The 26,812-nt window shown below is 38.3% G+C and overlaps 1 protein-coding gene across 2 annotated transcripts in view; it reads left to right on the top strand.

Moving 5' to 3' along the window:
• igdcc3 (immunoglobulin superfamily, DCC subclass, member 3) overlaps positions 1 to 26,812 on the top strand; it is a 70,150-nt gene that overhangs the window by 34,996 nt on the left and 8,342 nt on the right. For both annotated transcript variants that reach the window (XR_013820616.1, XM_079866901.1), the window contains exons 3-7: positions 13,483 to 13,627; positions 13,753 to 13,883; positions 13,970 to 14,107; positions 17,124 to 17,282; positions 19,726 to 19,891. Coding sequence is in view for 1 of the 2 variants with exons in the window: in XM_079866901.1 (XP_079723027.1) it covers positions 13,483 to 13,627; positions 13,753 to 13,883; positions 13,970 to 14,107; positions 17,124 to 17,282; positions 19,726 to 19,891 (739 nt within the window). In the remaining variant the exon portion in view is untranslated. The remainder of the gene's footprint in view (positions 1 to 13,482; positions 13,628 to 13,752; positions 13,884 to 13,969; positions 14,108 to 17,123; positions 17,283 to 19,725; positions 19,892 to 26,812) is intronic.

Below are 26,812 nucleotides of genomic sequence, written 5' to 3'. Positions count from 1 at the left end.
GGGGGTAATTTCACAGGGGTCCTCGCTGTGAGAGGGCAGGAGCGACACAACATCAGATTCTTTCAAGTGTAGCATTCCTACCGACCAATAGAACAGGAGCTCAGGCAGCGAAGTCATTTGTGTGTGTGTGTGTGTGTGAGAGAGAGAGAGAGAGAGAGAGAGAGAGAGAGAGAGAGAGAGAGAGAGAGAGAGAGAGAGAGAGAGAGAAAACATTTTTTTCTCCTGTAGGTTTCTCCGTGGGTTTTAACCGATCACTTTCTTAATCGACTATTAACTGTTATTTGACAAGCTATAAATCAAGCAAGTGATCCAATAGACATTACATATTGCCCTTGTTGACAAAAAACATGTTTTGGCATATGTCTTTTGTGATTATCCTACATGCGCATTGTGTGATGATGTAGCTATTGAACTTTAACGCTCTATTGGAGGATTTGCATCGGACCTTGTCGTCTTATTGGACTGAATGGTCCCACACAGCACAGCATGTTTAATTTTTTTTCCATTCTCTCTTATCAGAACTCAGTGGTGTTCGTGTTATAGCGCCCTCACATGTTGTACATATGTTATTTACCGTACAAGATAAACCTGTCAATTTGGCTCTCTCAATACTGTAAAACAATATATTTTTGTTATATAACAATATATAATTAGTTGAACCATTCAGCATTATGTCAGCCAGTGGCCACCCTCTTATACAGTGTTATACAATTGAATGAGTTTCCAGTTATCACAAAAATATTAAGCAGCTGTTTTCAACATTGATAATAATAAGAAATGTTTCTTGAGCACCAAATCATCATATTAGAATGATTTTGTAAGGATCATGTGACACTGAACACTGGAATAATGATGCTGAAAACTCAGCTTTGCCATCAAAGGAATAAATGGCATTTTAGATTGAAATTGAAAACAGGTATTTAAATATTTTAAGTATCTTACAATATTCGTTTTTTACAGTATTTTTGATCCAGAAGGATCACTACAAATGAGAGACGAATACCGCTACATTGCAAAATATCTGAGCTTTATTTTACATTCTTCCTCAAAATGAGTCGAGATTCGACCGTCTAAAGCCACAGGTATCGACCCGAAGGACAAGAAACTGCCACAAAATCCAACGCAGCCCCAGAGCAGCACCCCGCCGACAGGAAACATGCAGCTTTTGTAGGAAACGACGAACACCTGCACACCGGTGCTCCCAGTCACGCAGCAATCAACCACTCACCTGCAAACAGTACAGACGCAAAATACACACACACACACACACACACACAAAAGAAGTAACGGCCGACAGGGACGTCACAAAATAAATACAGCCTTGGTAAGCATAAGATTCTTTTTTCAAAAACATTAAACATTAAATCTAAATCAAATTAACATTACATTAAATAACATTAAATATCTTACTGCCCCCAACTTTTGAACAGTTGTGTATACATAGATACATATAAATGTATTTATTTACCAATTTAATGATGTAAAATGGCACATGGCAAATTTTTTATTTAAATGTATTTTACAGTATTTCCACTTCCGTCATTCGGCCAAACACAGTCATCATTACTGGCCAATGCAATCATCTTAAAGGAATAGCTCACACAAAAATACAATTTTGTCATTGTTTACTCACCCTCAAGTTGTTTCTTTCTTCTGTTGAACAAAAAAGAAGATATTTTAGAATGTCAGTAATCAAACAGTTGACGGTTGCAATTGCCTTCCATAGTAGGAAAAAAATACTTTGGAAGTCTATGGTTACCGTCAACAGTCTGGTTACCAACATTCTTTAAAATATCTTCTTTTGTGTTCAACAGAAGAAAGAAACTCATACAGGTTTTTCATAACATATTTTTAATTTTTGGGTGAAAAACTATTCTTTTAAATGGCCAAATATCGGCAGATTAATACATGCATTTCTATGTCGGATATGGGTTTATGTGACCTGTATTGCAGGTACAGCCAAAATATGATTGAAAGTGATGTCTACCAAAAGAATTTCATGATTACATCTGACCATTGCACGTTCTCTAATTACACACCCACACTGCTCAACCTCAGAGTTCAAACATTTCATAAACAATAATTGAAATGATTTGCTGTTAGAAATGTTGCCTGAGCATGATAAATATTTGTTGTTGTGAAATGAGGGCCCACAGGCTGGAGGGTGAAGGCTTGTGTGATGTAAAGCTAATGAGATGTTAATTGAGAGGCAGCGGCCTAGTTTCAGTCCAACCCATTTAAACTGTGATAGCCAAGAGCATGGGAACAGAGATGGGGAGAGAGGGAGTACTGGACGGCCCTCTGTAGGGCAGCGGACTCCCTGGGCAGTTTATCATCAAATTTTTTTCTTCTTCTGTTTTTCTGTCTTTCCTTTCTCCTAATTATGGGTTACAGTGTTTGAAGTGCTGTAATGAGCATGAAGATCTCGGCTCACTCAATCAAAAGAGCTTCCCCAAACTCTCTCTCATTCACGCACAGCGTGTCCAGCAGACTAATGAACATTCCTAAAATAAGCTAAAAGAAAAGAAATGACACAGAAAATATCAACAAAGACGACCACAACTGCACAGAAGAAAACCTGGCTAATTAATTTTGTAACCCCCTCCTCTTTATCTGTCTGGGCATCTCTCTTATTTTTCTCTCCTTCTCCCTCCTCCTCTTGTTCTCACTGCAACAGTCATTTAAATAATGCCGTAATTTTAAGCATCTGCTGTTTTAATGGGTCTTTTTGTGATTAAAGCAGCATGTGTAAATGGAGAGAGAGAAAAAAACTCAGGTGCCGAAGATGGAGAGAGTGAATCTCTTGTCTTCCAAACTTGAAAGAGCAGAGGTGGACAGCAGATTGTGAGGGGGTATAATGAGTGACAGAGCTTTCCCATCAGCCCTCTCACTGTGCATTTTACCCAGAGTCCTTTGTATTTGTCCATTAGTTGCACTACGTAGACCTTTTTTGTCCAGATATGTATGTGTCGATGGGTTTAATTTTACAATATGTTTCAGGCCTAAAGGAATGGCACTACAATGATGTGTTAATTAGTTTGGGGACCGTGTTCTAACAAGACAAATATGCTTAACGTTTAGACAGTGTTTCAAAGTTCCAAATTCTTGGCCTGGTAACTTAATTTGTGTGATTTTGACTCACACACTCACACATTAGCACACACGCACCATTGAGCACTTTAAAGAAAACTGGCATATTAGTGCTCATTATAACATGTTAAATAGATCACTGGTGGCAGCCTAATTTACAGGAGCCATGTGTGTGTATTACAGACACCTCAAAGTGTGTAGAATAAGTGAATGTGCATTTAGCTTTGTGTATCAGACTAAATAAAGGCTGTGGAATAAATATTATTTGATTTAAATGAATACTCCTTCCAACAATGAAAATGTTGTCATTATTTGCTCACCCTCATTCTGTCCAGGGTGTATATGACTTTCTTTCTTTCTTTAGAAAAAAAATATCAATCTATAATGTGAGTATGTGATGTAATGCAAGTGAAAGGCTTTCCAAATGTTGTTGCTCCACAAAGCACACAGAGCCACTGTGACCCGTACAACTCCAGTGGATGAATCAATGTTCTGAAGTGAAATAATAGGTGTGTGTAAAAAAATACTATGTAAACCATCTTTTCCAGCCAACTGCTATACGCACGTTCACAAGATGGTCAAGTTTTCTCTTGATGTAATTGTGAAGCTTTACATAAGCACGTAGCTCATACTAGAAGTGATGGTCCTCGTGAGCTTTGCAGCGTGCTTATGTCATGCTTCACAATGCACTTGCTTTTACAACAAGCTTAAACTCAACCTTCTCGTGAACTCGCATACCACATTTGGCTGAGGGTGAGTAAATGATGAGAGAATTTTCATATTTGGCTGGATTATCCATTTAAAAGAAAGTGAACTTTATTTAAATAATGTCAGAAAACGTCATAAAGCACATCCATACATTTTAGCGTTTGCCAAACTAACTTGGCTTCTTGCCAAGATATAGTAAATATGTTAATCACGTACAAATCGATTTATTTTACAAGGCAAGGACAATATAAACATACAGTAATCATCATCAAAACAATAATAATCTTAATACGCTTATATGTATTTATTGCACAATTTTAATATTACTTGATCTTCATCAACTCCAGTTTCATAAAATGGCTACTACACACGCATGTGTCTATGGTGTGCATAAACTGACATCCATCCATCTAACACTATTTATCATAGTTCTTCCACTTCATGGGATGAATCAATAAAAGTATGTTTAGGTCAGCAGCAGGAGCTGTAGAGGACCTCAGAGAGCTCTGCAGGAGACAAAGAGGAGATTGCTGGCCCAAATGAAAGAGAACGCTGTTATGTTGTTAAGTGGAGAAATTGATTTCAGAAGCGCTGTGGAGCAGCTCGACATGACACACAGAAGGACCGCAGGATGAAAAGATTTGAAAATATAAAGAAATAAGCATCAGTCTATTACAAGTTTAGTTGTAGTAGGATTCCCTCTACACTCTTCACCATAAAATACATTTTTTGTTACATTTTTGGCACCATAAAGTAACTGAGTATGTGCTTTCTACACATATAGTCATGCTCTTTATTCCCCTGGTGTGTATTGTGACTGATTGTGAGGCACCAGGCTTTTACAATCTTGAATGATATTGAAAGGTCATGTTTTTTTTTGTTTTTTTTTTAGTGAAGAACAATTTTGGTTCTGTTCCTCATAAAAAGCTGTTACATGTCTTGAGCACCTGGAATATAGTACAAAAGTCATATGAACTAATTTTATGGTACTATGAAGGGAAGGAAAATTGGGCAGGTTTGGCTCACTTTGGGGTAAACTATTTCAGCACACCTGCAACAAATAAGTATATAATCTTGGAGATGCTCAAATAAGATGACCCCATTTTCTGAGAGGTAAAAATTCAACCATGTCCCTTTGAGCGTGGAAAAGAACACGAAGGATGACTTTTAAAGTCATAGCACTTATTTACAGTACATGCGTGTTAAAGAGAAGTGTTACTCAAAGGCAACGTGTGGATCAGGTGTCTCTGTTTGTGTGTGTGCGCGCTCCTGCAGGCATGGCTGTAAAGCTCCACATCTACATTTAAATGCCATCTGATCCGGGGGCTCTGTGCATGGAAAGTAATATTTCAATGTGACTATTTAAAGCTTGTTGAGGCGATGGCACTTTGCGCTGAAATAGCATCATATACCATATGCATTATTTATGGACGCTACCTTCATTATTGCGCTTTGCTCGGAGGGGAGGGGAAAGCAGTCTAATGGACCGCTATGATAGTGATGTCACATAGCCCAGGGAGGTGGAGCTCGCTGTGTGTGTATGTAGTGAAATTAAAGGATGGTATGCAATAACACTTTATAACCGTTTTGTAAAAAAAATTGGAAATGTATGTTTGCATATGTACATGGTTTGTGTGTGCTTGCGTGTCAAGAGAGAGAATCCATCATCTCCATCGCAGCTCTTTCATATCCATCACTGTGGAATGGAGCACCTTATCACATACTTGGATTTTTTTTATAGTCCATATATTTGATGCATGAATCTGGTTCTGCCTTCGAAATCACATCAGTCTTCTCTTAGTGCCACTTTTCCTCCATTGCCTTCTCTAGTGTTATTCCATTCGACTATGGCACGCTCACTCTGACATGCAGAGCACTTCAATTGAGTAGGCCTACCCTGTCTGAAGGGTGCAGAGCATTACTGTCTATAGGAGGGTGTTACTCTAGGAACAGCCTACACTAGTATCTATGTGTCTGTATATGTGTACTGTATAGATAGCATGCGTTTTTCAAGATTCTTTGATGAATAGAAAGCTCAAAAGAGCTGCATTTATTTGACTGAGCAATGTAATGCCTTGCTGATAAGTATAAATTTCTCTCTAAATTTTACTGACCCCAAACTTTTGAATGGTAGTGTATATTATAGTAATGGAGAAATATCATTTTAGATTCTCTAAACAGGCTATTAGAACAAAATATTTTCTGTTGATGCTTTGTGAAAACAACTGAGGGGTTTAAATTTCCATGGAAAGTTTTAAATAAATTACCCTATCTTTTGACTCACCACCCAGGATCACAAGAATATAAACAGCAAAATGACTTCCTTGGAGTGACCAGTATGTAGGTACCTGTTCAACTAAATCACCATCAGCAGGGGGTCAGAGTTTTGATTTCCTGTCCGTTTCCACAGTGATTGTCATGGTGAAACCAACTGCATCCAAGCAGCAAGTTCCATCCAGTTAGGCTGTTAATGTGTGGATGGAGGGAAAGATCTCTCACTCTCTTTCTCTTTCATATTCCTCTTAGCCCTTTCAATTAATCTCTCTGTTTTTCTCACGCACACACACTCGCGCTCCTTTTCTCAATTTCTCCCTCCTCTACCCCCATAATTAGATCTGGTTAATTTACACTGTGTGGCGCGCTGGGAAAGAGGCAAGCTGTAATAATGTGTGTGTGTGTGTGTGTGTGTGTGGAGTGGGTTATTATGAAGAGGGGTATAAAACGGCTCTGCTGGGACTGCTGACTCCAAACTGCTCCTACATCTCAGCTCGGGTGTGTCTGTGTATATCGGGTTGAGTATTGAGATTCATACTGGCACATTTTGTGTGTGTGTGTGTGTGTGTGTGTGTGTGTGTGTGTGTACACTCTTACCTGTATCTTTGCTTGTGCTCTGCACCAGAGTGATTAATCTTATGCTATAATAAGCTCAAGTCTGTTTATGTTTGTGTGTTTTCATGAATAAATTTGTCTGTGTGTGGCAGGAAAGGTGGTCCTCTCCCAGTTCCAATTTTTATGTATGAGGGCAGAGGCCAGGGGCTCTTAAGGGGGTTCTCTGTGTGGGTGGGTGTGGTTTCTGCAAGCACATTGATTGTACTTGGCACCAACACTGGGATTTGTCACTGTACTGAAATTCTTTCTTTTAGACATTTTTGGTCTTACTTTGAACGGTTCATCAGTCCAAGTTAACCCAAAGAAAAAAATTGGTCTTCATAATCAAAATATAATAATTTGCTCTGCGTCTGAAACAGTTTTCCTTTTTGGTTGATATCATCAAGCCCTCAACCACCTGTCCCAGACCCCGTCCATCTAGCTGCACTGCTCCATTCCAAGTTGGTGACATCATGAAAGCACTGATTGGCTAATAGCAGCACAAGAACACACACAGTTCCAAACTAGCTACCCTAAAGCTGTGATGTCAAAAGCAGTTGACTGGGGAAAAATCTGGTTCTTTTTTTATTGACTATAAAATATAGAGGCCTCTTCCAGTTGCAAAACAGTTAAAAGGAAAATAAGACTACATCTAAAAGATATAGAATCTATAGTATAGAAGTATCTAGATATACATATATAGTATCTAACCATATATATATATATATATATATATATATATATATATATTATATATATATATATATAAGATAATATACAGTACATTTTATAGACGTATTTAAAAATAACATACTGTGTGTATATATATATATATATATATATATAATTATTAGTAGTGTATGTGTGTGTATATATATATATATATTATTAGTAGTGTATGTGTGTATATATATATATATACACTCACCTAAAGGATTATTAGGAACACCATACTAATACTGTGTTTGACCCCCTTTAACCTTCAGAACTGCCTTAATTCTACGTGGCATTGATTCAACAAGGTGCTGAAAGCATTCTTTAGAAATGTTGGCCCATATTGATAGGATAGCATCTTGCAGTTGATGGAGATTTGTGGGATGCACATCCAGGGCACGAAGCTCCCGTTCCACCACATCCCAAAGATGCTCTATTGGGTTGAGATCTGGTGACTGGGGGGGCCATTTTAGTACAGTGAACTCATTGTCATGTTCAAGAAACCAATTTGAAATGATTCGAGCTTTGTGACATGGTGCATTCTCCTGCTGGAAGTAGCCATCAGAGGATGGGTACATGGTGGTCATAAAGGGATGGACATGGTCAGAAACAATGCTCAGGTAGGCCATGGCATTTAAACGATGCCCAATTGGCGCTAAGGGGCCTAAAGTGTGCCAAGAAAACATCCCCCACACCATTGCACCACCACCACCAGCCTGCACAGAGGTAACAAGGCATGATGGATCCATGTTCTCATTCTGTTTACGCCAAATTCTGACTCTACCATCTGAATGTCTCAACAGAAATCGAGACTCATCAGACCAGGCAACATTTTTCCAGTCTTCAACTGTCCAATTTTGGTGAGCTCGTGCAAATTGTAGCCTCTTTTTCCTATTTGTAGTGGAGATGAGTGGTACTCGGTGGGGTCTTCTGCTGTTGTAGCCCATCCGCCTCAAGGTTGTGCGTGTTGTGGCTTCACAAATGCTTTTCTGCATACCTCGGTTGTAACGAGTGGTTATTTCAGTCAAAGTTGCTCTTCTATCAGCTTGAATCAGTCGGCCCATTCTCCTCTGACCTCTAGCATCAACAAGGCATTTTCGCCCACAGGACTGCCGCATACTGGATGTTTTTCCCTTTTCACACCATTCTTTGTAAACCCTAGAAATGGTTGTGCGTGAAAATCCCAGTAACTGAGCAGATTGTGAAATACTCAGACCGGCCCGTCTGGCACCAACAACCATGCCACGCTCAAAATTGCTTAAATCACCTTTCTTTCCCATTCTGACATTCAGTTTGGAGTTCAGGAGATTGTCTTGACCAGGACCACACCCCTAAATGCATTGAAGCAACTGCCATGTGATTGGTTGATTAGATAATTGCATTAATGAGAAATTGAACAGGTGTTCCTAATAGTCCTTTAGGTGAGTGTGTGTGTATATATATAATTATTTATTTATTTATTTTTGTTGCTTGCAAAACATTTTATTCTGTCAGGCTTCATGAAATATGTTTGGCTAAGTGGGCCATGCTAACCAGCCAAATGTTGACCTATTGGTCCATTTGTATTAAGAGAACACACTTTTCACATCCAGTGAATTTTAGATACATAAATTTAACCGTGCATAGTTTTCTCCAGTTCACATGAAAATACAGTATGTTGACTGCAGGTGCACGCAGTATTTTTACCCATTTCCTCATGTATAGTAAACATAGAAATATGTTTAAATAGTACTTTGAATGATGTTTAAACACTCAATGAGACTCCAGTTATATCGGTAGCCTAATAAAAACAGTTCTACTGCTTTACTTTATTGGTCAAATACACATTTAGATGTACTGCTCTTGTCAATATGTGAAAGTTGAAATTGGGAAGATGGCGTCTGAAAATGTATTCTGTCTTGATCACAGGGTGTATGTATGTTTTCACAGGGTTGACTGCCGGCCTCAGTTTGACCACTGAATGTTTGGTGGAGCCTGCAGGTCACCAGTGGTGATGGTTATTCTGCTTATGGTCTCATGAGTATATAACTGCGATAGTAACCTGCTCTGGACAGGGCTTTTTTTATTAGATACCAAACCCTGGTGCTCAGAGCGGTTGTGTTTTAATGACAGACGCTCCATGGCTACAGCTGGACCCTCTGTGGAACTCAGCGATCATCTTCGGTTGTAAAGGACAGAGCATTGGAGGGGGTCCAGCTAGTGCCGCCTCATATATTGCAGTTTCTTTGTCAGATGTACCATATACAGGTGTGTGACTGCGGGAGAAGTCAGCCATCAAAGAATCCATATTTATAGAAGAATGTTATATACTAAAATAATAAAACAAGTATGAAAAAAGCTAAGATTGTAATACTTTGCTTGCTTTGTTGTAGCACCAGAACTCCTCGATGGTTGAGGCATTGAGGAATGTTTGTTTAAAATTTAATCGGCTTGCTGTGCATCCGTGGAGAAGAGAGGTCGGAGCATGTCAGGAAATGGCACATTTCTCATTAGGGCACAGCCCAGAAGCAGTGATGCTGAAACACTACTGATACACAAAGAGATGAAAACAAGGGGCGAGAGAGAGAGAGAGAGAGAGAGTGTCTCTGGGAGAACAGAAGGACGGGGAGGGAGGAGGAGTTCACAGAGCGATACAATATGCTCCAGTACCCCCACTGGTTCAGCCTCTATACTCTCATCCCTGACTGTTTGTGTTTACATGTGAAATTGAGTGATGTGCCAGTGCCAGTGCCAGAGAGAGGAAGGGTGCTGGGTCTGAAGCAACACAGGGGTGCTTGCTAATGAGAAGCTAAAAGCTCAAAGCAGAAGATCTGATGAAACCGAACTGAGGAAACACTGCACAATAGAAAAAACCCAATCTGATGTCTCACATGCAAAACCGAAATGAATACTCATAACTCGCTTCAGGAATTTGTGCTTGTAGTTGGGGAATTTGATCTGCATTGTTCCTGTACTTGGTTGAGTACGGGGTTAGGTTGATTCCTAGGAGCAACATACTAATAATATACGCTGAGAAATCCGGCTAAAACCAACTTAAAGGTGCTTTATGCAAGTTTGGCCTTTATCGTGGTTGATGTTCAAGTTAATCAGAAAGTTGTTTTACCTTTATGTTCCTCTGTATGGAAGAATCTGATAGTTTGAGTTACCTATGTTTGTGATCGAAAAATAACTCCTCCAAGTAGCTAAGTGGCATCTTTTGTCACAGTAACCTTCTTTTCTCTTTTTACAGACATGATGTAAACACATCAGGATGAATTATGCAAACATGAAATTTGCTACCAAATACATTCTGACCACTTAAAATACAAGTCACTATTCTAGGCTTACAGTAATGAATCGCGATTAGGCAAGAACATGGTTTCTTGTATGTTCTCACTCAATTATTGATTTCAGTTAAAAAAATTATCATGAAATGAAAACTTACCCATCTATTTTTAAATGTATGTTATTTATCTGATTGTGAATGATTCATTCATGTATGTTTCATTTTTACAAATTTGCTTGGACGGACGTCATAATTTTCTATTTAAAATAGCATTATTCGATTCTCCATACTTCTCTCTGGTGACATTCTGGACTTCTCTCAAAACTTAGTCTGCTTAAACGCCATCCCTTTGTTATAAATCAGCTACAAGCTCTTATTTAGATCTGCCTCCATACAATCAACAACCAATGGACCAATAGAACCAAGTCCACACCCTTCATAATTTTCTCTTTTGATGATCTGTTTCACTCGGATGTACGTCACAGTACAGAAGACATGATCTGTTGCTTCATCAGTTTCATCACGAGTTTAATCTGGTATGGTAGTTGCTTTTACATGGTTCAGGTGTTTTAGATGGTTGACCAGCTGGCTGGGACTGACTGAGGTAATACACAGACTGGTGAAAGTGGTTAGGTTTGGTAGACCTCCTTGGGCCAGCAATAAACCATATTTCAAACACAAGTTTGACCAACTTAAATTGGCTTGATTTTCCAGCAGGGTTGTGGAAAAAGAGGAATTGAATTATGTTTCTTTCTTTTTTTTTCAGTTAGATTGCTGTGTTATTTAAGTGGAATTAAATATAAGGATTTGCTTTTGTGAAGCACACAATTTCCTCTCTGAAAAAAGCATGGCATTGACCTTGACATGATGATATTTTTAAAAAGAGAGATGTCATAGACACTAAATAATAAATGAAATCTTTTAGACACGTTTGTGGGAAAGTTGATTGAAGTCACAGTGGAGAGATAAAGCAAGAAAGAGAAATAGTAGAGACAGATAGATAGAGATTTATTCGATTTATGCCTTCCTTTCCGTGTCTCTCATCTCCTGCAGAGGCAATCAATGAGAAATGTGTGAAAGCCTTGAAAAGATGCCTTTCTGAGAGCCCTTTTTCCCCCCTTCCTTCCCTGAGAATGCTCCCCCCCCCCCCCCTGCTTCTGCCTGCCTGCCTGCCTGCCTTTGACTCGCATGAAACAAAACGACCAGTTACAGAAGCACCACTGTGTGAGTTTAAGCCGCCAAACACCACCCGGAGATCCTTCTGAGCTCGATGATGCTAGATTAGCTGGAACAAGTATATCAGTGGGACACAAAAAGAACACAGAGGGGTAAGCGGGAGAGGACGCAGGAGGGGCCCGGCCCTCTTGTTATGCCAAGAGTGTTCCGAACGGTCCCGCTTGGTTCAAGTTAATTACGACCAACATTTAAATAAGAGCACTTGTCTTGAGGACGGTGGTTGGCTGCGGGAGAGACAGACCTCGTGCTAATTGTGTTTGTGTTTCCAGCTCCTCCCCTCATCTCCAGCCCTCTCTCAGTATGAGCTCCTGCGGGACACACTATGTGAACTGCAGCCCAATGAGGGGCTTTGGATAATTTCCTCCTCACACGAATCTGAATGCGTCCAAATCCTGGTCATCATACTGTAACTGGTTGCTTCAGTCTTTTCTTCTCCTGCAGATGGATGGGCTTTTATTGAGTGGTGTCTGACTGCTGAAATAACTATTCTCTTTACACACACACACACACTTTATCTGGTACTCAGTGGCCATGGACAGATGCAGATGCCGCCTTTAGTTTGATTTCATGTCTTTGAGCTATGAAAGTAAGACCCCAAAGCTGTGTTTCTTACAAACAAACACAGAAAGTGTTAATGATTGGTTTTGTTGGTTACTTTTCCTAGGTTTTCTGTGCATGGGTCTGTATTATATGACCTTAAAGTGGATGCAGGAATTGAGCGGTCAGAGCGTGAAGGAAAACCTAAGTGACTTTTAGTTGTTTTATTTTTAGACCTCAACATGCATCAATATTTATTACAAACATATATACAGACATACTGTATATACAGGAAACACTGGCAAAAAAAAAAGGCAAGATTAAAGGGGTTAAATCAAGGAATTTTACAGGAATGTAAAAATCTTATCTGAAACATGGGGTGCTGAGTATATACACCATTATTCAAAAGTTTGGGGTGGGTAAGATTTTTTTTAAAGAAGTTTCTTATGCTCAGCAATTCTGCATTTATTAATATCAAAAGTACAGAAAAAAAGAGTAATATTGTGAAATATTATAATTTAAAATATTTTAATACATTTTGTTACATGAATAAACAACTTGCTTAACTTTTGCTGAACACTAGTGTATTCTCCAAAACTATTACACAAAATCGATCTATTTAACTTGTTGAAGAAATTGGTATGGATATTTCTGTTGTATACTTAAGCACACACTAAACAGGAATATGCAAAGTATTTCATAGTGTTGTAATTCTTACTGCAGCTTCAGTTCATCATTGTAGTTCTGAATTTGTGACTGTAGATCAGAGCACAGCAGATCACACTTAAGTTGTTGATTGCCTGGACCTGCACTTTGTGTATTCTATCACTCTATTTTGAGAAGTTTAGGAAGAAAAAAGGTCCAGTATGATGTGGTGGGACATTTTACAGATTCAGAACCTGTCACTTTGTCCTACTTCATCACTTTGAGAAACTGTGAATGTTTCCATATTGTTCTTGCACTGTCTCCATTGTTTAAATGGTGGTATTTTGAATTGCAGGTATGTGAATGGCCTTCTTTGTGTACAAGGGTTAAAGCAATCTCTCTGTCTCTTTTGTCCTCAGCAATGGCAGATTTTCATGTGCAGCCACGTTCTGTGCGTGCAGAGCTGGGAGGTGTTGGACGATTTCAGTGCCAAATCCATGGCTTGCCTGAGCCGGTCATCAGCTGGGAAAGAGACGGGCGGCCCGTGGATACCTCTGATGACAGGTAGCGTCGCGTCGTAAATACACACAATTCCACACAAAGACATTTGAAGGGATGTGCCCAGTGCTGTTGGAACATATACATGTCTCCCTCTCACTGTGGGCTGGTCTATGTCTGTCTCTTCGCAGATATACTCTGTTGCCCACGGGTGTGCTGCAGATAACAGGAGTACGCCCTGAGGATGGTGGGGTGTTCTGCTGTGTTGCCCACAACAGTGCTGGAGTCAAACACAGTGCAGGAGCGCAGCTCACAGTCTCAGGTCTGCTCAGAAATTCTTCTCTGCTTTCTTGAGTCTTTCCACATCATTTTCTTTCTGTAACTTGCTTTACCTTTCTCTTCCTGAAGGCTCCCAGTCATCTGTTTACAAAGAACCCATGATCCTAGTGGGCCCTGAAAACCTCACCCTCACAGTTCACCAGACTGCCATCTTGGAGTGTGTTGCCACGGGTTACCCACGTCCAATCGTTTCGTGGAGTAGACTTGGTAAGACTTGTTTAAGTTGCTCTCTAAATTGCCTTGAGTGCTTATCAGAGCAAAACCCACCTCCGCTCCAGTCAAAATGCTGCAAAGAGCTTTAATATGCTCTCCACTGCACACTGACTATAAAATACCCATTACCCAATCAACTGAAAAAGAGAAAAGGGAAAAATCTCCACCAAGCTAATGCAACATGATGGAGGACGAAGATCAGAGAAAATGTGTCAATCTATATATGGAAAGATTCCTTTTAAAAAGGGGTCATATCCTAAATTATTTATCATCTTATTTTTCTCCTTAAAGTTCACTTAGTTAAGGTGTCTTGCACCAAAAATGTCTTAATTTATTTGGAATTAAAGGAGTAGTTCACTAAAAAATAATATTGGCATCATTTACTCCCCCTCATGCCGTTTCAAACCTGTATGACTTTTTCTTCTGTGAAACATAAAAGATGATCTTTCGAAAATAGATATTTTTTTCCGTCCATTGATGTTGTTTTGGACCCCATAGACTCATGGTGTCGTTAAAAATGTTCAGAATTCATTATTTTAAGTCATACAGGTGTGGAACAATATGAGGGGGAGTGAATGATGACAGAATTTTCATTTTTGAAATGTTACTTGAGCGCAAAATCATCATATTAGAATGATTTCTGAAGGATCATGTGACACTGAAGACTGGAGTAATGGCTGCTGAAAATTCAGCTTTGCCATCACAGCACAGGAATAAATTGCATTTTAAAATATATTATATTAAACATCAAACCCTTTTAGTTCCAAAGATCCAGAACATTCAGTTTTTGATGATATGGCCCTATTAAAATAAACTGGCTGCTGTATTAAAGCCATTAACACTTCAATCTACTGGAGCCAAATGGTTTGGAATGGTGAAAGAAATACTCTTCCATCCTTCTCTCTAAGAGATGGATATTATAGATCGAACATTCTGATACTGTACAGTGAGATTGGTTTCTGTGTTTAAAATAGCTCATTTATTTTGAAGCGTGCTCAGAGTTCTGAAGCCACAAACTTGAAATGGTTTCAGACATTTTTGGTCATTGAACGCTCTTTTCCACATCTGTCTGTCTTATCTTACTTGGGATTAATGAAGAAATGTCTCATCTATACTTGTTGTAGGGTAATTAATGTCGTTTTATGTTGGAATGTGTCTGTATTTATGCAAGTGTGTGCGTGTCCCTCTTGCATACATTTGGATCTACAGATTTGTCTTCTGGATCTAATTTTTGAGCCCTGTGCAATTTGCTCTTTGCATTTAAATTAGCATTTTAAACTATATCTATATATTTTGAGGTGAATGTAACCTACTTAGAATTATTCTCTGACCCACACCAACTGCTCTCTCTCAAGCAAGATTTCACAGCGACACCCACACTTGTATAATAATCCGTTTCTGAACTCTTTCTCGCTCTCCCAGCTATTATCTTATGTGATTCTCCCATTAAGAATGTAAATGATGGTGTCTTCCTGTAACGGCTGTTAATCAGATTGTGGATATTACCTTCTGCAGTGTTGCTGGAATTAACTGCTAACAATGGGATTTTGCTGGATTAGATTACAGCGAGAGCAAATCAAGGCTAAGCTCAGTAATGAATGTGATACGTCTCCTACAGTTAGTGATTAATGCCATTCTGCATTTATGTCATCTTATTTAGGAGCCAGTGAGTTTAGTTCACGCTAATACAAACAACCAAGAATACATGCTTGCTGATTCATACCTACCAGAAAGCGCACACATTTGTTATGGGGAGAAAGGTCTGGCCAGTAAAATGTTATACAAAAATATTGTCTAGGGGAAATAGATTCTGGGCATCTGCAAAATATATACCCTTTTGCTACTGTAATATAATATAATTATAGTCATGATAAGATGAAATGTATCTTTTTAACAAAATTATATGGCCGTGCAAAGTGCTTTTTGTGTATGTGTGGTTTCAGTTGTTCCTATATTTTTTCTTAAATTTAGAATAAATTTTAGTATGAAAGATTTTGGTGAATTTGTTCATGAATACGTTCATACGCAGATTTCATTCACAAATTTGTGCGTATGCATGCTTAGTGAATGAGACCCAATGATATTCACACAAAGCAACAACAATACAATAATCATGAGTTGCTAATCAACCCACAAATACTAAAAGCCTGTATCTCTAAAGACAGATGAGTGTTACCATTAACTGTGTGGAACTGGATTGAGAAGCTCCAATCAGTTGCTGAATGATAAGATAATGTTTGTGCACCTCACAACTGATGCCAGTCAGTTAAATCTGGTGTTATGAACTGCACCCTGCCGCAGTATATAACACTGTGTCTTATGTCATTTTGACAGGCACATTAAAAAAACTGAATCAGATACCTGAGAGGCCAGTGAAATGAATGGAAGATGTATTTAGAGGGACTGTTAATTTTTATTAGCACTTTTCCTCACTGAGTGTCCAATTATAGCTGTAGTGAGTGAGATGGTCCAGACTGATACAGTTTACAATAGCTTGTGAGATTCATTGCTCATATATAAAGTGTGCAAGTTCTTCACATGTATAGGAGATGTCCTGTCCATGGTAACATGGGACATCCTGCATCACTGGCATTCATAAGTCATCTCATATGTCCCTTCTTGGAACCTTGTTTTTTCAGTGTACACTTTTTATACAAGTGTTGTATTTTCTCTCTCTCTCTCTCTCTTTTTCTCAGATTTTTCCTGTCTATTAAGATATTCTTTGCCCCAGGGCAGAAAGAGGGATAGGGCTTTGTACTCCATAATTAGTCACATTTAACCAGTGCTGTTAAATCCGGAGGCTCATCACATGCTTCTGTTGTCCTGTTAAATTTATTTTTAGTTCCTATGGGGCAGGAAATGATTTTATGGCTGGATAATCATGTGATTCTATATTCTCTCCTATGCCGCTTTTTATTCCTTCTACTGATCTCTTTAATTCTCTTTGAAATTATCTTTATGACCTCTTTCCCTTGTCTTTGTCAACACTGTGCCTTCATCTCTCTTTCAGATGGACGCCCAATAGGAGTTGAGGGTATCCAAGTACTAGGAACAGGAAACCTGATGATCTCTGATGTCAGAGTTCAACATTCTGGCATTTACGTCTGTGCGGCCAACAAACCAGGAACCCGTGTGCGCAGAACTGCTCAGGGACGTCTTGTTGTCCAAGGTGAGCCTTTTCTAAAAATAAAAATAAAAACACGTTCCCAAAACTATTTGTGACCCGTGCTGGCAAAATGAGTCGGAATGCACACAGGCTAATTACAAGCTACAGGCAAAACAAGTGAAAAATGTTAATTTTGGTCGAATTTTAGGTTTTCACAAAAATGATTTAATAAAGCCCTCGTCTAGCGACCCCAATGCACCAAATAGGAATTTCTAAAAGTATCTTTATTTAGTAAAAGTAACTTATCTTTATCCTTATTAGAGAGGAGTACCTGTAACTTGAAAATTGAAAAAATGAAAATTGCTGTTTTTCTCTGCTTGCTTCTCAATGACTGCCAGTTCCCCTCAGCACAAGTTTTGGTATTGCATTCCAACTTTGTGAATATTCATAGCAAATTCTTGATGTCAAGAGTCTGAACCAATGAAATGTGATTTTCAAACTCATGATGATGTAAACAAAATGATCTTTCTCGCGCTGACTGACAGATCCGAAGCGTGCGCACAGACACCTCTCAGATCCCGGTATACACATAAACACAGTATTTCAAAATATCTGTCTTTGCGAGTATTCACGCAAACATTATCTGTTATGTCTTAAATTAACATTTGGTTAACTGTTTAGGAAAACATCTGATGTGTGACATTACATTAGATCCGTGTGGGAACAGTAGGTCTGTCAGTCTCATTAATGTTAATCAAACAGTTGTGGTATCATGGGGAAAAAAAGTGAATGAATATATGTTTTTTCTATAGATATTGGTTTTGACTTGGTGTGTGCCAAATTTGGTGGTATTACCAGAGATTTTAAGGTATGGTTGCGAGGTGATTGGAACCTCCAGATATATCACAAAATTGAGTTTAGGAGTATGTGTTTGATTATTGTCTCAGCTTCAAAGCTCTGCAAGTATATATACTGTATAAGATATAAACACATTAGCAGTATGTGGAGAAAAAGTGGCTTGTTGCTAGAAAAGCTATACACTACACTAACAACTGAATTATTGTGTGTATTGTATTATTCAGTACACTACAAAAAAATTATTTAGTAGCATCACTACTTTTAGTAGTACTTTTATTAACTGCCTTAGAAGTTAGTGACTGAATCTCAGGGGGTGTAAAGTATCCATGATAGCGGGAGCAGCGGTGTAGGGGTAGCTGAGAATTTATATGATCTTAGTGGCCAGATGGTGAAGCAGCCTTTGCTTACTGTAATGCACTTCATTTACATTAAAGAGAGAGAGGAGGAAGAGAGTAAGAGCGGTGTATTAAAAAAATGTATGTAAAAATTGGTAGTAAGAGAGGAGGGGGGAAAGAAGAGATTCTCTCTTAAAATCCCAAGAGAGAAATAAGTGAGAGAAACAGAGAGATAAGAAAAGAAGGAAGAGGTGTCTCTGATGATATATCACAGTGATACATCAATACTCAGTGCCTCAACCCATCCCCCTCTCTCTCTCTCTCTCTCTCTCTCTCTCGTGCACTCAGGGATAAGAAAAGAAAAAAGAGAGCACTAATTTGCGGGGCTGTGAGATGCACTGGACAGACCTCTGAGAGCAGTTAGCAACCTCTCTTATCATTTATTTATTGAGAGAAGCTGGTAACACTGAAAATACAGGAGAGAGACTGAGAGCAGGATCAACACTTGCGATTAAAGGACTTTAATAATTAAAGCCATTGCACCCTGAACGAGTATGAATGGTGTTATGGTAATTAAAACGGATACAAATGAGCGAACGGTGGCTAATCAGTCAGCAATTTCAAATTTTCCCAGATTAAATGTGTCCTAATTAAGCAGTAAAGGACTATTGGATTAGCTGCAGTCTGTGTCAGTTGGCAGTATTAACATGCGGTGAGTGAGTGAGGAGGAGGAGGAGGAGGGTATCTGGTGAGGTTGGGGGCAGCAGAAGCCTCTGGGGTGCTAGAAGATGTTTGTGGTCCAAATATCCATTCCTAGCCCCCCACATCTGTTCTGCAGCACTTAATCTATTTTAATTTTCACACTGTGTCATTTATGGATTGTCAGTTTCCTCTTCTGGCCCTGTGAAATCTGTTTTTGCCCTTCTCTAATCGAGTTAATCTGATGCTTTCTCTAAGTTTATTCCTGTTACCACCCACTGCTGTCACAATATATTCATTTTAAATGTGATGAAGCCAAAGCAACGTAAACACTCTCCCTCCCTCTCTCTCAGCATTGTGTGCACTGTGTTTTTCTCTTTCTATTACCGTTGATAGCATATACGTGACGTATGTAAATGGAACCGGGTGAAATTGGGAACATTAGTGCAAAGGAGCAAACTGGGCTCATTTTTAAATCACTTAGTGAAAATTTCCAACAGTAACTGAGGTTTCCGAAATTTCAAGCCTTTTTTATTTAATAAACTCATGTTTTGTGTTGGCAATAACTGACTTTTCATTGTCTCTCATTTTTCTTCCTCTTTATCGGTCTACAGCCCCAGCAGAGTTTGTGCAGCCTCCTCAGTCCATTGCTCGCCCGGTGGGCACCACTGCCATCTTCACTTGTCTGGCCCGGGGTGAGCCAGTCCCCCAGCTCACCTGGCTGAAAAATGGACAGATCTTAGAGCCCGATGGGCATGTCAAACTCAGGAACAACAACAGGTGAGCTGAAAAAGTCCAGTAATAATAAATGCACAAAAAATAACATTACAATGTCCAGAAATCAATTTAAGTATTACAATGAGTTTAATTTATTGACATAGAACTTATGTTTAATGTGATAGTTTCATCCTTATATGTGACCCTGGATCACAAAACCAGTCACAAGTCGCACGGGTATGTTTGTGGCAATAGCCAAAAATACATTGTATGGTTCAAAATGATCGATTTTTATTTTATGCCGAAAATCATTAGGATATTAAGTAAAGATCATGTTCCATGAAGATATTTTGTAAATTTCCTACTGTAAATATATAAAACATTTATTTTTGAGTGAATGCAGCACAATCGCAAACATAAATGGACAACTTTAAAGGCGTTTTTCTCAACGTTTCGATTTTTTTGCACCCTCAGATTCCAGATTTACAAATAGTTGTATCTCTGCCAAATATTGTCCTATCCTAACAAACCATACATCAATGGAAAGCTTATTTATTCAGCTTTCGGGTGATGTATAAATCTCAGATTTAAAAAAATTGACCCATGTGACTGCTTTTGTGGTCCAGGGTCACATATCTACTATTGACATAGACCTTATGTTTAATGTGATATTTTCATCCTTATATCTACTATAGGCTTATATCTACGAGAGTATTTACATTAATGAATAAATACGTAGATCTGCATTAATGATTTGTGTGTCCTAATGGACTGGTGGTAGAATTTTTGTTAAGCGTGCCAGAGGTTCTGGGTTCTAATCCGCCCATTTATTTTTTGTTTTCTCATTAAAACCAAAGATGTTCATCAGTGATTGTATATCAAGAACAGGGATGTGCATTTTGTTTTGTGATTTCACCAGGACAAATGGTGAGTCTCCGCAACGGTTAGCAATATATTGCGCTCGTAGAAACGCTCATCTGTGTGGAGACTGTGCACAAGCGCCAGGAGAACAGTGTTGCCTTCCGCCATTGATAACAGCAGCAACGAGCACTCAGCATGATTTCAAAAACAACACATTCCTGTGCCAGATCACCTCTTATTTAACACAAACAAATGAATTGCTAATCAGCTGGAGATGTTTCTTTTGTTTCGGGTACATACGTGCAGCGAGATTTTTCAAAAAAGAGTGGTGGGGACACGTCCCACCCGTCCCACCTGCAAATTCGCCTATGAGACCAGTGTTATTTGAATGTTATTTATATACTATCATGTTATTTATTGATATTAAATGTTTTATGTTTTTAGGTTATTTAATTTTAAAGTAATTGTGTTATGTGCTTTTGTCATGTTGATTTTATTTAGCTTTATTTTTATTTCAGTTTTAGTAATGTTAGTACTTGAACTTAAACCTTGTCATTTATTACCAATGGAGTCACCTTACAGAAGGCATTAGTGAAGGCGCCCACTGTTTGTGTCACTGAAGGACATTCTCATGTTGCCGGTTGTCCTCTCCTAGATAGTGTTATGACAACCATGTTAGGAAGGCACTAGTCGAGGTCATAATATGATACATCGTCCTGCATTCTTCTGATCTAGAACGTGCCTTGTCTGCTATGAAAGACACTCAGCTTTCTGTTTATCTGCTGTGCTATTCTTTTTTTTTTTTCCTCTGCTGTTTTATTTACGATCATGTCTTTGGAAATGGAAATGAAACGTGATTCCTTGTCTATCGCAATAAAAGTTTTATTGCCTGGGATTTTTGTTGTGGTTAAAGAGCATGTTTATGGTGTGAGAGAAAATCAATTTCATTGCGGTTAAAATTTATAACAGCAAAGATGGAGAGAGACATTTCATTGCTAAAAGAAATAAATTGGGAAAGACAAGAAGGCTGAGACAGGCATCAAGCAGGTAGATGTAGAGAGAGCGCAGGAATGGATCAGTTGGAATTTCTGAGTCTCACACCATTAGCTAATTGACTCATAAAGTGAAATAGTGGGCAGAGAGTTGCTATGTGGTTGCTGATGTTTTCTGAGTATTGCTATGGAGTTACTAGGGTGTTCTACTGGTTGCTGGGGTGCAATGGTTGATTATTAGGTGATTGCTTATTTGCCAAAAATGCCTAGCTGCAGCTACTTTTTGTGTGCAATACATTTATGCATTTGCCAGATACTTTTATCCAAGCGACTTGCACTGCATTAAAAGTTCTTGCATTCCCTGGGAATCAAACCCATGAGCTTGGCATTGCTGGCACCGGCGTGATCTGCTGTTTGAGCCACAGGAACATGTCCATGGTTCCAGTTGATCCTTCAATCAAACTCTATGGGGTTCTTTTAGTCATTTCAACGTCCACCACTAGAATCATAATTCTGATCACTTCAATAAATCCTCAATAAATCTGTGCATAAATCTTGGACCCATTTCAACAATTGTATGACAAAAAATGATTAGCATGGTTGCTTAGAAAAATAATAGCACACCTGTCTTTAGAGAACAATGTTTTGAAAGTGCTACAATGTTTCCAGTCTTTGGTCAGCCTATGAATGGATTGTTTATAGTTTTCCCTGTGCATTAAACTGGGATAAGAGTGAGTATTGAAAACAATTTCACAGTTCACCTTTATGGTGTTATATTGTCAGCTATATTGTTTATCAGTGTTATTGTCATATGACATAAATGTACACACTCGACATGTGCAAACCCATTAGCTTGTCTTTTTGCCCTCACCTCTCTTTTGTACATGCTCACGCTCTCATGAGTCTCCACTGAGATGCACACTGACTTTTACATGAATTTGGAACATCTAGAAGCAGGAGTTCAGATTGTTTTTATTTATACCGCATTGCTTTTTATGTACTGTATTGTGTATACAGTTACACTGTATGCATTTGTCTGCTGTTGGTCACACACGTAGGCTACTTTATAATATTGTTATGCCTAAATTCACTTATCAGTCATTTTAAATATTATGTTAGTTTTCAGTGTTGTATTTTTTGTTTATATATATATATATATATTAGGGCTGTCAAAGTTAGCGCGTTAATAACGCGTTAACGCAAAATCATATTAACGGCACAATTTTTTTTAACGCTCGATTAACGCAGCGCGTATTTTCTGTTTGACCCGTGGCCCAAAACCTAGTTGGAGAAATGGAGATACAGTGTTGCCAACTTAGCGACATTGCAGACCCATTTAGCGATTTTTTCCCTTCAACAAAGCGCCCAAACCTTATTTAGTTTCTGAGAATCTACCGGTACTGCTCTCCCAGCACGCGCGCGCGCCTCTCTCTCTCTCTCTCGCTCTCTCTCTGCGTCTCGCGCTGGAGAGAGGAGCAGCGCTTTAATTCAGTTAAACACAGATATGATGTTGCTTCTCTAATTTTACATGCAAGTATAGACGAAATCGCAAAACAGATATTGTGTTTATCTTATGTGTATTTGATTTCATCAGACGACGGCTCGATTATCAGGATTATTGTGCAGATTAACATCTTGGAAGGGAGAGCTGGTTATGTCTTAATGGGTCGCGTTTCAGTCACCATTTCATATTCATTCCGTTGTTTGACAACAGAAACAGTAAAATATACCAATGAAAACAGTTTTATTGAGAATTTAGCGTCATCAAAATGGGCACAGAGAGAGACAAACTATAATTTAGCCTAATAATAAATGTACATATAGCCTATATATCATATTGAATATCAGCCAGTTATCGGCTGTAACAAGAAAATAATTACTGACTATAATTAGAAATGTAACTAAATACGTTTTTAAAAATAATTATGGAGAATGTTAGGAATGCACAATATACATGTTATCATGTTATCAGCACCATATTAGTTATTAGCCAATATAAGCATTTTTTTTCAGTTATTTATAGGTATCAGCTAATTTGTATATTTTTTGCATATTAGCCTACCTTTTTTTATATATATATATTAAGGTTTAGATTACCTTTTCCATCATCTATAGCACTAATTCAAAGGGCACTAACTTAAAGAGAGAGCAATAGATTATATCTTTTGAAGAAAACTGTTCCTTTTAAGAGTGTGTGTTGAGTCTGTTGGTGCACATGTAACTGTGGTAACAGTTGTATGTTTTTGTGCTCAATAATAAGTGTGTTTGAGTTTTTAGTGCACTTTAGTTTTCTTAAAATCAGCTATTTATCATATATTTATATAACATGCCTAAGACTTTTGCACAGTACTGTGTGTGTATATATATATAATATATATATAAAATATGTAAAAATAAATAGCTAAATAATAATAAAAAGATACCACATAAGCAACTCTAAAATCTTCCAATATTTCCAGAGCTATTCAAAGGAGGTATAATAAATAAATAAATAACCATTTTTGCCTTAAAAACAGAGGCATTATTTAAGGAAAGTGACAATAATAATAAAAAACAATTAGATTTCCAAAAGTGTAATCATTGTCACTGATTTTTGACATATAATCGAGGAAAAGGCCTACAAGAAGATTTAGATTCTCAGATGAGATATTTAAAAAAGAAAAACATGGGCATTTTTACATTGAAGACACAGGTGTTAAAGAAAATGACAGTAAAACAAATTGCAATTAAATTTCAAATAGTGTGTCATCGTTTTATTGATTTTTGACAAGTGATTGATTATGGCATTATTTAATACTGAATCAGTCAAACACTAGTGAAGGTGGGTGTGCTCTCTGTATCCGCGCAGGCATTTGCAGACATGTGTTCGAGTGCTGCAGTCAGAGCGGAGGTCATGCAGTTCAGTAGCTGCATGAGCAGAGGGTGGGGTCACTGCCTGCTCCATAAACATAAAACACTATTACAGCAGTAATCAAAATGCCACAGTGACCCGCAGTCAAATCACACTGCACCGGCCGGCTCTTAGAAGGACTTTGAAGGTGGTTATATATTATGTGTGCATTTCACATACTGCGCATACATGCATGTGTGAATGTGCACTGTTGCTGAGTTTGATCATTTTTAATCTTGTAGTTTGGTAACTCTTCAAAGAAGGGCTTCTTTCACTGAGAGCCTTTTTCCCTGGTCTCAAGTTTGATCCATCATGTTTTTTCATTGCTAAAATGCAAAAGTGACTATGTAGAGACTAAAAGAGCCATGGCACATACTCGTGTATGACACAGGTTTGAATCGGGCCTAAAATCTGTTTATCTACTTTACTGTCCAATCTCTGCTGTCTTTCATGTTGAAATGACCATGCAGAGACTTTTTTAAGAAATATTTTTAAACCTTATTTGAGAAAACCATGTAGGACAATTTTCACCATGTTTTGCAGCTGAGCAGACAAAAAAGTGCTCATTTCTTCCCTTTCTTTCCCTCTTTTTGTCCATTTTTAAACTCCATTACGTGCTTCTTGGTCATTACCCTCTCTCTAACCCATGCAAAATGGAGCTAGCTATGGCCTTGACCTCTGACCTCTCCTGCAATCAGTCATTTCCACTCGTTTCCAGTGAAACTGAGTGGAGAGACAGCTAAGCACCCCTTCCTCATTTGCCTCTCCTCTACCTAACACTCCCCATTTCCCACCCTCTTCTCATCTTTCCCCCTCTCTCTCTCACTTTTAGAGGATTGAATAAGGGTGACCACCCCATTCAAGAGGCAGTGCTCTGTGACGACTGTGCAAACATGCTCTCAGTGTGCTGAATAGCAGCCCTCCTGTCTCAGGATGTATAGACAGATAGAGAGGGTGCAGATGGTCCCAGCACAATGTGTGCTGTTCCTCTTCAAACATCAGTATTCTGAACAACTATTTTATTTATGTTTCAAAATGGTGTAGAATTTTCAATATCTGCAATTTAGTGTGCATAACAATTAATTTGAATATAGTTAGATTTTAATATCAATTTTAATATTGCTGGCTGCATCCCTTTTCTAGTTGCAAAAGTTAAGTGTGGCTCTTTAAAAAGGTTCAGAGAATGATGAAGAAACAATAATTTATTTCTAAATTAAGTCAATTTATTAAACATGAACTCAAATTGACCCTATTTACTTTCTGACTCATTTCTGAAACTGAAAAAAATCAAGTTTGTTTAGCTTATATTTGTGTGGGCCTAAGGAAAGTTCCAAGAAAAATTAGACAAAACAAGCATTAAAATAAGCGATTAATGAAAGGATAAGAAGAATTAATTCGCCCCCTCAACAACTTTTTTTCTTTTTCTTTGAAGAACCAGGGTTCCCATTGTCATGAAAATAAAATCTTATAACTCCATGAGAATATTTATACTAAATAAATTTCTCTAGTTTTGTCCAGCTCTAAAATATTTTATTGGGTAGAAATTGTGAGTAAAAAATATGTATTTTTTAAATGTTATCCTTAAAACTTAGCCAGTAATTCACGAACAACTGGAAAAGTCATGGGGCCTTTGAACATTGTTGTGGACAATGAGGGGTCTGTTTGGGCCTTAGTGGGCATAACTGACACTGACTGTGCTGCTTGTGGGGAGACTAATGTTTGTCACACTGTTCCTCGGAGAGCAGGGATGACATTATGAATCATGGCTGATAGATTGGTCCATAGAGCACAGGGTTGGGGGTATGACTTGGAAGCATGTCATGCTGGTGTGAAATTACAAAAACAGCTGGATTTATTGTTAGCTTAATTAGTGTGTGTGGGCTGTTCAGAAAAAGTGGAAGCGGTGTGAAGTTGCCAACCAGCCCTAGCCACTGATCTCAACATTCCTCCAACAGAGATCTGTTAGCATGTTTTACAGGTGAATTAAAGGGATAGTTCACTTTAAAATGAAAATTCTGTCATCATATACTCACCCTCATGTTGTTTCAAACCTGTATGAATTTCTTTCTTCTGCTGAATAGAAAGGAAGATATTTAGAAGAATGTCAGTAACCAGGCAGTTTCTGGGTCCCATTGACTTCCATAGTAGGAAAAAAATATACTATGGAAGTCAATGGGACCCAGAAACTGTCTGGTTACTGACATTCTTCTAAAAATTCATACAGGTTTGAAACAACATGAG

Source organism: Squalius cephalus (genome assembly GCF_949319135.1).
Source record: "Squalius cephalus genome assembly, chromosome: 3".
NCBI classification, from domain to species: Eukaryota; Metazoa; Chordata; class Actinopteri; order Cypriniformes; family Leuciscidae; genus Squalius; species Squalius cephalus.
Note: the sequence above shows the minus strand (reverse complement) of the source record. Positions and strands in the feature narration are given on the sequence as shown.